This window comes from Ambystoma mexicanum, chromosome 12 (genome assembly GCF_040938575.1).
Source record: "Ambystoma mexicanum isolate Mex_15411 chromosome 12, UKY_AmexF1_1, whole genome shotgun sequence".
NCBI classification, from domain to species: Eukaryota; Metazoa; Chordata; class Amphibia; order Caudata; family Ambystomatidae; genus Ambystoma; species Ambystoma mexicanum.
This window is the reverse complement of record NC_090936.1, coordinates 352210363-352223482: the sequence shown is the minus strand read 5'-3', so window position 1 is coordinate 352223482 and position 13120 is coordinate 352210363. Positions and strand designations below refer to the sequence as shown.

Sequence of the window (13120 nt, the reverse complement as noted above, 5' to 3'; positions counted from 1 at the left end):
CTGTTAGCACAGGGGGATTACATGACAACACTAGACATGAAAGATGCATACTTTCATATTTTAATGTTGCCAGCGCACAGAAAACACCTCAGGTTCAAGATAGAGAACAAACACTACCAGTTCAGAGTACTACCCTTCGGGATAGCATCTGCACCAAGGGTATTCACGAAAGTACTGGCAGTGGCAGCGGCCCACCTGCGCAGATTATCCATCCCGGTTTACCCGTACCTCGACGACTGGCTCATAACAGGGGATTCTTACGAAACATGCTTCTCCAATACCCAAAAGACCGTAGGCCTTTTGTCCCAACTGGGCTTCTCCATCAACGAAAAGAAGTCCAGCTTAGACCCCAGCCAAATCAAACAATTCCTAGGGGCTCTAATTCGAACAAAGGACGGCCTCGTCTTCCCCTCCAACGAGAGGGTCCAAAACATGCTGTTTCAGATCCCCCATTATGTGGCAGGTCGAGAGGTGACGGTACGCAAAGCAATGCGCTTGCTAGGGATGATGGTGTCATGTATTTATTTGGTACCTCACGCGCGCCTGCGCATGCGCCCAATGCAAGAGTGGCTCTACAGCCAGTGGTGTCAGGCCAGCGGACAATGGGACGATCTAGTGGTGGTCTCGCAGGCCTTGGTTCTCTCGCTACGGTGGTGGACAAAGGAAAACCTGTTATTAGGGAAAACTTTTGCCACACCTGCAGTGGAAGCCACTCTAACCACAGACGCATCCCTTACAGGATGGGGGGCTCACCTATCCCATCAGACTGCTCACGGAGTGTGGACTCCGAGCTTAGCATCCAAGCATATAAACCTGCTGGAACTACTAGCGGTGTTCAAAGCACTGAAAGCCTTTCAGGAACACTTACAAGGAAAGACAGTGATGGTCCTCACAGACAGCACCACAGCCATGTACTATCTCAACAAGCAAGGGGGCACTCACTCTCCAGGACTGTCCAAGCTGTCCCAGAATATATGGAAGTGGGCTCTCAAACACAACATGTTCCTACTATCACAACATGTACCAGGGGAACTCAATCTGCTAGCAGACAAACTCAGCAGAGACTTCCCCCTGCCCAAAGAGTACGAATGGCAAGTGCACGAAGACATCGTCTTAGACGTCTTCACGCAATGGGGATTCCCGGAAATAGACCTTTTCGCAACCCTGGAGAACTCACAATGCCAAAGTTACGCCTCCAGGTACCCCCAGAACCAGTCCAAGAGGAACGGTCTGTTGATTCAATGGTCAGGGAAATTTGTTTACGCCTTTCCCCCCGACTCCCCTCCTCAACAAAGTTGTGCACAAGATGAACCAAGAGCAGGTTACCATGATACTAGTGGCCCCAATGTGGGCCCGACAGCCATGGTTCGCTCACTTAATGGAGATGTCCCTATCTCCCCCAATGAAACTTCCCTACCCGTACAACATGCTGTCACAAGACAAGGGCAGGACACTGCATCCATGCCCTCAGACCATGAACTTAGCAGCCTGGCTCCTGAGATCATAGAATTTGGACATTTACATCTCCCTCAGAGATGTATGGACATCCTCAGGGAAGCCAGGAAACCTAATACTCGCCACTGCTATTCTAGCAAGTGGAAAAGATTTGTCATCTGGTGTAGAAGTGAGAACATCAACCCAGTTGACTGCTCTGCCACTAACATTATTCTGTACTTGACCCATTTACTGGATTCAGGTCTAGTGTTTAATTCCATTAAAGTCCACCTAGCGGCACTTTCTGCATACACCACTTCCCAACTTTAAGTGTCGTGGTGGAAGATACCAGTTATCAAGGCCTTCATGGAAGGGGTAAAGAGAATACACCCCCCAATAGCTAACCCAGCTCCCGGATGGGACTTAAACGTGGTACTTTCTAGACTCATGGGCACTCCTTTCGAACCCATGCACAAGGCAACTCCTAAATACCTCACTCTTAAGACTGCTTTCCTAATAGCTATCACCTCCATTAGGAGAGTAAGTGAACTACAGGCTCTTTCTGTACTAGACCCCTTCGTAACAGTTCACAAGGATAAGGTGGTTCTTCGCACACACCCAAGGTTTGCACCAAAATTCATTTCGAAATTTCATGTAAACCAATCTATAGAACTACCAACGTTCTTCCAAAACCCTTCTAGCTTGGGAGAAAAAAGTCTGCATACACTAGATGTACGCAGAGCTGTCATGTTCTACATGGAAAGAACCAGAACACTGAGAAAGACTAATCAGTTCTTTGTCTCGGTGGCAGCAGGAAGAGAAGGAGATGCAGTCTCTAAGTCCACTATATCTAGATGGATTGTACAATGCATCACTCTCTGTTACACTCTTGCTAAGAGAGAACTACCCTTCAAGCCAAGAGCACATTCCACTCGAGGCACTGGGGCTTCCATAGCATTCATTGCAAATGTTCCCCTTGAGTCCATCTGCAAAGCGGCTACCTGGAGTTCTGTGCACACCTTTACAAAACACTACTGTCTAGATGCACACTCTAGATCTGACTCCCAGGTGGGACAGGCAGTATTAAGACATCTTTTCTCTACTGTTCCTTCTCATAACCCACCGCCAACTCCGGGTACTGCTCGCTAGTCTATGCACAGCATGTGATTCTAAGCAGATTAACAAACATCAGAAGACAATGCATTACTTACCGTAAAAGCATTTCTGATGGTTGTATCTGCTTAGATTCACATGCGCCCGCCCTTCCTCCCCGCTCGGATGGAAGGAACATAGACATCCTTTACTATATTTCTCTCTTTTCTGTACTCACTCACGTCTAGAAGGCTCCCTCAGGGCAGAAAAATACAAACAGAGGGACCTCGACGCGTGAGGGATTGTGGGTACAACGCACGTCACTATAGGGATAGTGTTACAGACACGCCTTGTCGACGTCCCCTTTTCGACTACGAAAAACAAAATGCAATACTCCGCAGTGACCACTGGATGTCGGACCTATGCACAGCATGTGAATCTAAGCAGATACAACCATCAGAAATGCTTTTACGGTAAGTAATGCATTGTCATACTGCCAAGGGATGAAATATGCTCTCTGTACCCGCGACAATCGGCCTAAAAGGTGGGTCCGTTCTGTTCTTATGAATTTTCGGGAGTCCATAAAACACCGGTGTTACCTGATTGTTGTTAATCAGAAATTTACTTGTGTTCTCTGATATCCATTCTGCATTTTCGGCTTTTTCTATGGTTGTTTTGATCGTAGCCTTAATCTTGCTAACAGGGTCACTATCCAATTTAAGGTAGGTATTTTGATCAGATAACAGTTTGAAACAGCCTTCATCATAAAATGAGGTGTCCATAATAACGAGAGCCCCTCCTTTGTCTGCTTTCTTAATAGTTATACTATTATCCTCAGCTAGATCTTTGATTATTCTCAACTGGTGTTTTTTGATATTTTGTTTGCTAGAGGTCGTGTATTTCAAGCTTCTAAGTGCTCTCGTGGTTTTTAATTTAAACAAATTTATCAGGGGATGATTAATTTGTGGATGAAAATGACTTTTGTCTTTTATTTCCAGATAAGGACATTTATCTTTTGTCCTTGTAACTGTAGTGAGATTATCAAAAAAGACTTTCAGTTCCATTTTTTGAATTAATTTGAACAGATTGACCTCCTCTTCAAACAGACTTGTATTGGTAGTTGGTATAAATGAGATGCCTAAATTGAGAGTATCTATTTGTGACTGAGAAAGAGGTTTGGAAGAGATATTGACATTTGTTGGTTCCTTCAATGTTTGTTCTTCTGACGGGGTTTTCTATTTCCCTCGTCTGATTTTTCTCCTCCTCCTAAAAAAATCTCATGTGGTGGTATTGGTGCTGGTACGGTCCCAATTGTGGGAGTAGAAATATCACTTGGAGTAATTCCCACTGTTGGTAATGTCGTCCCGCTAGTCGAAGGACGTTCTTCAAGCTCACCGCTGGTGACTTCGCTACTATCCGTATTATTGTTAGTGGGTCGTGGTTTTGGTTGCCTTGGTGTAAAGTTGGCTTGTTTGCTGTTATAGAACTCCTGCCAAGGATACCTGGATACGGCACTGCAACCGCTAATTCAAAAAACAGAAACTTATCTAAAGAACACAACTCATTTTCTACAGAATATCAGAGATTTGGAGGAACCTAACCTTATACTATTTACAATGGATGTTACTAGTCTCTACACCTCTATTCCACATAACCAGGGCATTAATGCCTCGAATGGTTCTTACTAAAACATGAAGAAGTTACTATTCACTAAGTATTTGCAATTGAACTCATTAACATCATTCTCTTCAACAATTACTTCAGGTTTAATGGACAATTCTTTCTGCAAACACCAGGTACATCAATGGGATCATCGGTGGCACCCTCATATGCCAATATTTTTATGTATTTCTTCGAACATACACATGTTCTAGATAATGTTGCTTGGAAAGACAAAATCAAGAGCTGGTTTAAATACATTGATGATATCTTCGGCATATGGAAAGGTACCGAAGAAGAACTTTTGAAATTCTGGGAATACCTCAACAAATGTAACGACAGGATTAGGTTGACAATGGACATAGGTAAACCATCTGTACATTTTCTGGATGTCACCATTGAAATTACGAATGAGGGTCTTAAAACAGAGATCTACAGGAAACCGACAGATGTGAATAGTAGTCTACATTTCCAAAGTTTTCATCCAAAACATCTTAAAGAAAATTTACCTTACAGTCAACTTCTCAGAGTGAAAAGAATTACTTCGGAAGCAGATAAACTAGAGGAAGAATACATCAACATGAAAACAAGATTCAGAGACAGATGTTTCCCTGGAGACCTGATCGATAAAGCCATACTCAGAACTGAACTGCATAGCCGATAGGACCTCCTGGCCCCAAAAGCCAAAATGAAGAAAACTAACTTAATTCACTCTTTGAAATATTCCAGTCAGAGTTTTCAAATCAAGAGAATTATTCACAAAAACTGGGAGATCATAAAAACAGATCCGCAACTGAACAACCTTTTTCCGGAACCACCAATGCTGGCATACAAGAGGGGCAGAAACTTTCGCGACAAATTGATTAAGGCTGAAAAACAGAAACCTGGTAATCAAACTGTGCTGTGTAAAACCAAAAATGGGACTTTTCCATGCCTTAATTGCCAACACTGTAACAAATGTGATTAAAGGCGATCACATCCGCCATGGCAATACTGGCAAAAAGATACCTCTCAAACAATATGCTACATGTGACTCTAAAAATGTTATTTATGCCTTACGCTGTCCATGCGGGAAATATTATGTTGGCAAATCCACCAGGAAAGCAAAGGAGAGATGGACAGAACACAAGTCTAATATTCGCACAAAAAACATTAAATCACCAGTATACAGACACTTCAGAGACCATCAGCATACAGTAGCACAAATGCGCTTTGTAATACTAGAAACTATACATCCACTTCCTCGAGGAGGTAACTTACAGAAGTTACTAGCCCAGAGAGAACTTTTTTGGATTCATTGCCTCGACTCCCTCTCCCCTTTGGGGATGAATGAAGACTATTATCTGGGCCCTTTTTTATAAATTTGTTTATAAATTTTATAAATCATGTATCCAAATTTACTGCCTTTCATCATAAAAAATGTAACTTTATTTTATTTCCATTCTTTTGTAGTAGGTCTATTTTTCATGTGACTGTGTAAGATTGTACGCCCCTAGGTGGGCAGGCAGTACATGTATTTTCTAAAGACTCCTCAGGTTTGGACATTTATGACATAGTCCCTGTAGGAAGACTGACAATTTCACTGATCTTCACTTATTTTATCATCTCCATTGCTTATTCTTTTACGTAATGAGTATTTTACTGTCTAATGCTACTTCCTTTTCCATAGTTTTTTACAGCCGCCATCACGTTCTGACGCAGATCGTGTCACTATGGTGACGGCGCTATGAGTATTCCACACTTTGCTTACTTCCTAACGCTACTCTCCTTCCTTACGTGAATACTTTTACTTTTTAAGCATCCGCGCATGATAAATGACATCATTCTCATGACGCCCTACATCTTTCCATCAAACGCACACGCCTTCTTGATACGTCACGGCGCTGTGTTTACTTTCCTTCCTTAGGCTATTGCGCATGTTCGCATATGACGCAAGCCTTATGACGCTCTTGACCTTTTTCTTAGGCGCACGCGCAATCTTCTGCGCATGCACTCCTTTACACTCCTTTGAGTATAAATAAAAGGCACCCATTGGAACAACGCATCCTACTTTGGTGAGATGTGTCGCTCCTCGGCTCCCACGTTGGTTGATCTTTGGCAAATTCTGTAAGTAGCTTAGGTACTTTTCCCTGTACCATGGTCTGACTCGTTATTCGAACTAGCACTTATCCTTTTCTTCTTACTTTCAGCTTTTTGCGGTTAGGATTTCTTCTGGGTACCGTTGAGCAGGACATTATTATTGATGTAAGTGTTTATCTATTTTCTTTTACTACATTCCACCGAGGCTCTACTTCTTTTCCTAATTAGAGCTATTACTTGTATTGCAGACTTAATATTGATCTATTGTTGGTCGCGGGGTCCTATCAATCATTTACTTAATGAATACATACACCTCTAGGATTGTTTCCCTATTTAGACACCCACTTGCTGGGGTAAGTGCTGTCCGCTTTTCTTCCGACCATACTGAGTTAAGAACTTTTGACAGCAATCTCTCTCTCTTGACTGCATGTGCGGATTGATTCGATAGAATTCTGGTTATTTTGAGCCGGGCCAAGCTCTTTTTCTCCACATTTCTAATAATAGCTACACTAGCTGATTTACCTCTAGGATATAGAGGACCCTGATTGATCTAAGTATGTATTAATACGTGATTTGTTAAAAATTGCTAAAAAGTAGTTACTGTGTTAAAGAATACTTTATTGTTGAATTACAGTGTGAAATTTTACACTAAGATGTTTCTTTTCTACTGTTTAGAAATCTGATGAATTCTGATATTGCCCCTGAAGAAGAGTTTGTGACTCGAAACACGTTTGGCTTCTTTATTTGTATAATAAAATATTGTGTTTTACTGAAATATTGAAAAAGAGAGTTTCTTATATCAAATTGTCAATTATGCCAAATGGTTAATACGATACTTAGTAAAATCAAAGAGCTGAAAGCTTCGAGAGCCCCTGGTCCTAATGGACTGTCCAATGCCGTTATTAAGAACCATCCTGACTTCTGGGCTAGTTTGCTTAATATCCTGTTAAGGAAGATCTTGTCCTCAGGGAAAATACCTTATTCTTGGCAAACAGCGATTCTTATCCCTATTTTCAAAAAGGGAAATCGATTAGATCCTTACAATTACAGGTTACTGTCAATGTTAGACATCACAGGTATATTGTTCGCATCATTATTGCGTAGAGAAATACTGAAGTGGGTAGACGAAGCTAACATTATGTGTAAATTTCAGAGTGGGTTCCGTCGGGACTACTCTACTACCCATAATCTGATGGTTAAGGACATTCTACCCACCAGAGTGAGCATTAAGGGGCAGCCACCGCTGTATGCATTATATATTGATTTCAAGGCGGCGTTTGATTCCATTCCTAGAGACCGGTTATGGGTGAAACTTGAAAATATGAGCTGCCCAGAGGGCCTACTTTATTATCTTAGACTTTTACACCTAAACACCTCAGTCAGACTTAAACTAGATCAGGAAGGACATTTGACTAATCGGGTGCTGCAGAATAGGGGGGTGAAGCAAGGGTGCGTCACGGCACCATTAGTTTATAATTTATATGTCCAGACATACCAATGGCATTATCAGCTGCAAAAAATTGTCCCCCCAAAGTTGGGGAATCCCCTTGTATAGTGTTAGCCTACGCAGATGATCTAGTTATACTAGATAACACCATATGTGGACTGCGAAGGTCTGCAATGGTATTATGGGAATATGTCAGTAACAATGGTTTAACTATTAATTTAGAGAAAACCAAAGTACTGAGATATACTCATAAAAGAGTTACCCGGGTCAATCTTGTGGTGGGCAATACTACTATTCTTTATGCTCCTTCATATCGCTACCTAGGGGTAGAATTCGAACCGAATGGGGATTATAAAATCTGTAGACAAACACGTACTATCAGAGTTGCCCAAGTCACAGCCTTAATAACCAACTTCACTCATAAACAGGGTGGCTTTACGCTGTGGACAACACGACAATTATATGTTCAAGTGTTCATTCCCATAATTACCCATAATTACGTATGGACTGGAGGCCTTGCTAACTCTCGATCTGGCTTGGCTACAAGTTTTTGAAGGAAAATTCTGGTGACGGATATTGGGGTTGCCACCTGGTGTGCCGATGGCTCTTATCAGATTAGAATTAGGACTCCCTTCTCTAAAAGCACTGGTGTTAAAACACAGAGCTGGGTTTTTTCTGAGGATGATGGGTGCCACAACAATCCCCTACTAATGGCAGTCCACCAGGAATTAAATAAAAGTTACATCACTAGCACATTATTCGAACCCAGGATGAAATACCTAGCGGAGATAGGTTGGAACCATAGAGGAGTCTGTTTCTCGAAGCCCGTTATAAATGCACTTGGAAAGAGAGTTGGTTTGTGGGACTGGCTAGAGAACTTTGCTCATTTGAGTACATTGAAGAGTTATCAGTTTGTTCAACTTAGAAACTATAAATTTATGCAGCCACAGATTTATTTGAACCTCCGGCCAGCTAAAAGACTTAGACGATTTATTATTCTTTTTAGAATGGAACAGTTACCAACTATGATGAACTTGGGGAGCAGAGCAACGATTCCTACTAAAGATCGATTTTGCCGTCTTTGTATGCAAATGGATAAACTGGAGACACCTAGACATTTACTAACTGATTGCCAAGAAATGGCTGATATTATTCAGTTGCTACTCGGCAAATATGTACATAACTTGGAAACTTTGAAAGATCTGTCCTTTTGGTGTTATTGTACAAACTCAGGGAATATGAGCTTATTAATTGCCCTTTACAACATATGGCTAAAGGTTGAACATAAGTTAGGAATGTCAAAATGAGATATCGATAAGATAGTTATAACTTTGCCTAACCCAAGGGAAAAGAGCTGGTACTGTGATAATACTTGAGCTGTTATTTGTATCTATGCAGGTGGCCGTATAAAAATCAAAGCGGCCAACCAGTTGATGTAGGAATCATTTTAAGTGCTATGTGAATCACTGATTTGTTGTATCTACTTTTATATAATTGTTACATTTTATTTTATAATTTTTATAATATGTGTAAAGTTTGAGTTTTCTTAGACTAAATCACATTAAATAAATAATAATAACAGTGGTTCTTAAAATCTGTTCATGACAATGTACTCTGAAATAAATGATCTCTACTTGTTGACAGTTTTATATGTCTTGGCTTTCTGATACAACAACAAGAAGTGTTTAATGTTACTCTAACTTCTATCAGTGATTATGACTCCTCTAGAGAGGCAGATGCCTCAATGGAATATACTGTGGTTTCCAAATGAGACCCGGAATCCTTCATCTTTGCAAAGTTTGGGTTTGATTTAGTCTCTTCAGTTTAACAACAAACATTTATGCTCCCTAGACCTCGGTCCTCTGACCTCCCCCCTCGCCTACACCTTACCCATGACCTGGTAGAAAAATAAATCTATGAATAGATGATGTGAAATTCCTTCTGCACTCTTAGTAGCTAGCCATTCATATGACATCAGTGAAGGATTAATTTCAACTACTTGGAGTGATTGACATGTTTTGCTCTCTAAGTTGAAATTTATATTGCCCTAACTGCTACTGTATATGAAGCTTGGAAGGATTTTGAAAATGTACATTATGGCAGTTAGACGAGGCTGTTTTGGGATGCAATTTTGAAGAAAATGCCATTGCTCATTAATTGTGTAAGTGAATATTCCTGTGTTGTGTTTTAAACAGTGATGTATCAGAGTATTTACAATACTGCTTCTAAACGGATATCTATGTGCCATTGTATCATTGTTCTGTACAATAGTAATGAAATACATATGTAAATATTGACTTACACTCATAAGAGGGTTTATTTTGCTTGTAGTTTGTTTTGCAGGACAAGATTCAGACAAGACTGGGATAGCTATGTCTGATATTCAGTGTCTTCTGGACAAAGAAGGTGCTTCAGAGCTGGTGATAGATGTCATAGTTAGCACCAAAAATGATCGAATATTCTTGGAAGGTATCTTGCTTGGGATTGCACTTCTTGAAGGAGGAAACACCCAAACCCAGGTATGTACATTGTTGCACTCCGGGGCTCGCAAAATCTACTAGCCCACTCGCATTGGCGAGGAGATTTTATGATGGACGAGTACCATTTACATGGTACTAGACTTTGCTGGCAAGTATGGGGAGGTTTGAAACTTTTATTTGACATTTACTGCAAATGAACTTTATTTGCAGTAAATGGCAAATGTTTCAGTGTGCATGGCTGGCCTGTCAGTGGCAGCATTGTGCAAAATATGAAGTGAGTTTATGGTGACAGGCAGCACTTTCCAGAAAATACTGGTAAATATTTTGTCTGCAGTCACCACTGAGCGAGTGCATTTCGCTTAAGTCGAGTACATAAACAAAGGAACTCGCTCTACAGGTCCACTGGAAGTTTTAAGAATTTGCAAGGCCTGCACTCTCTTAAGAAGAATCTGTTCTTGTAGAGATTTCCAATAGTCCTTTTGCAAGAATAGTTTAGTGACGGAATAAAACCAAAAATACCCATTCTTCCATAATCAAAAGAGCTGCTGAACCTTTGATTTTTAGTGCCTATGCTAACATTAAACAATTTGTTTAGACATGTGCACAGTACATTTAACCATTCAAAAAAGGAAATAAAAAGCACAAGATTAAAGCAATGACATATGTAAGTGTACAAGCATCGGAATTAATTAATATTAATGCTACAAACTGGTTTTGTTTAGTTATAGAGGAACCTAATCAACTTGGTGGGGCTTGTATTGGTTTTTAAAACATTGACTGTTTGTAGGTAGCCTTAGCAATAAGAACCAAAGTCACGGATTATTTCATCATTGTGATACCTACAACAACAAACTACAGCATTAAAAGTTTAAAAAATAGAAGGTGGGCAGAGTTAAGATGACGATTGGGTAAGACGTTTCTGGCAGTGCTGCCACCTGGAAAGTAGCAAACCAATCCCCCTTTAAGAGATGTAAAAGGGAGCAGCATCCGGAGAATACAGAAGATCACTTGTCAGTACACTATTGAGGTGATAAACAGGAGAAAGATGAGTGTATCTCCAGCACAATATTGTGACCATGAGTGAGTGGATGCTGCACTCCTCCAGGATCATTGAACCCAGCAAGATGGGGATGGCTGTTGCAGGAGGGTCCGACAACTGTTGTTGGAGGTTTGTCCCAGAATCTGAATGCTGGCAAGGGATGCCTCCCCTGATGCTCCTGGATGGATCTTAGCCAGTCTCCTCCGAAGAAGGTTGTGGTGTAGACCTGGACACGTTGTCCACTGGTGGGGGATAACCATCCTGAAGTGGCTAGAGTAGGCTCGCTGCTCACTAGTAAATTGTGGGTCTAACATGAGCAGGAATCGGCCACATTGTGAAGGGGTTACCAGGGCCGATCACAGACTCCTGGTGGTTCACACTTCTTACTTATATGACCCAGCCATATTTCTTCAAAACTACACAGACCCAGGGGCTGGTGTATTTTATATAATGCACACCATTCCTTAAAGCTATCCTCCCCTATGGAGTCGGCTCCAAAGTTGCGAGCGACAAAGGCGTGATAAGAGAACCACTGCAACTCCTTCCTTAAGGACACACACACAAAGTGTCCCTGGATCATGTACTGAAGAATTATTGCCAGGTAAAGTAAGGAACAAGTTACTTACCTGTAACTGTTGTTCTCCAGCATGGGTCTGGATGGATTCACATGCTCATGAATATTCCCCGTCGTCAGGCTGGGAATCCTCGGTAAAGAAAAAATCAGTATCACTTTTGTTTCTGATCTGTCTTTCTTAGTAGTAACTAATCACTGGTCTCTGGGTCATACTGCCCCCAGCCAATGACTGCCTTCTCCCTAAGACCCTCCCCTGGCAGCCATCCTCAGATTTGGTAGCACGTAAAGTGGCAGTATGACCAAGTGAAGAGCCGCAGAGGGGTAGGAGGGAGGGTTCGCATGTGAATCCATGCCAGACTCATGCTGGAGAACAACAGTTGCAGGTAAGTAACTTGTTCCTTCTCCAGCATGGGGTCTGGCATGGATTCACATGCTCATGAATATAAGAATACATAGCAGTACACACATGCACAACCACGGGAGGTGGCAAAGGCTCAACATTAAGCATTACATAGACTCAACATTAAGCAACTCTTGCCTCCTCACCAGGCCCATCTTCAGGCGAACAGGTTGCGCAGCACTGCTTGGCCGACCCTGGACTCCTCCCTGGAGTCCTGATCGACGCAGTAGAATCTCGTGAAGGTGTGCGTCGACCTGCACGTAGCAGCCCTGCAGATGTCCAGCAGGGGCACACCAGACAAGAACGTCGTAGTAGCAGCAATCGCTCTGGTCGAATGGGCTCTCGGACGACCGGGCAACGGTCGGTTTGCCAACCGGTGACAGTGCATGATGCAGCCGGAGAGCCAACTGGAAATGAAAGCCTTCGAGAGGGCCTTCCCTTGGTTCACAGGTCCAAAGTTCACAAAAAGCTGTGATGTCTTCCGCAAACTCTTCGTGCGGTCCACCTAGAACTTCAGTGCTCTAGCTACATCCAGCAGGTGCAAAGTCCTCTCGGCCGGCGACAAAGGTGACGGGAAGAAAACTGGCAACACCAAGGGCTCATTGAGGTGGAAGTCCGATGGCACCTTGGGCATGAAGGAGGGGTGTGTCCTCAGCACCACCCTCGTCTCGTGGAAAGTCAAGTACGGAGGCTTGCAGGATAGGGCCTGGATCTCTCCCACTCGTCGTGCGGAGGTGATGTCCACAAGGAACGCTGTTTTCCACGACAGAAATTTCAACGGTGCTGAATGCAGAGGCTCGAATGGCGGCCCCATGAGTCTGGTCAGCACTACGTTGAGCTCCCACGCCGGGCTGGAGCCTTCACTGGCGGGAACGATCGGAACAGTCCCTTCATAAATTCCTTCATCAGGCGGTGA

At 42.4% G+C, this 13120-nt stretch overlaps 1 protein-coding gene across 9 annotated transcripts in view; it reads left to right on the top strand.

Moving 5' to 3' along the window:
• Positions 1-13120, top strand: part of ITPR2 (inositol 1,4,5-trisphosphate receptor type 2) — a 4412221-nt gene that overhangs the window by 3273978 nt on the left and 1125123 nt on the right. For all 9 annotated transcript variants that reach the window (XM_069628470.1, XM_069628469.1, XM_069628465.1 and 6 more), the window contains one exon: positions 10043-10230. In XM_069628470.1, the coding sequence (XP_069484571.1) occupies positions 10043-10230 (188 nt within the window). The remainder of the gene's footprint in view (positions 1-10042; positions 10231-13120) is intronic.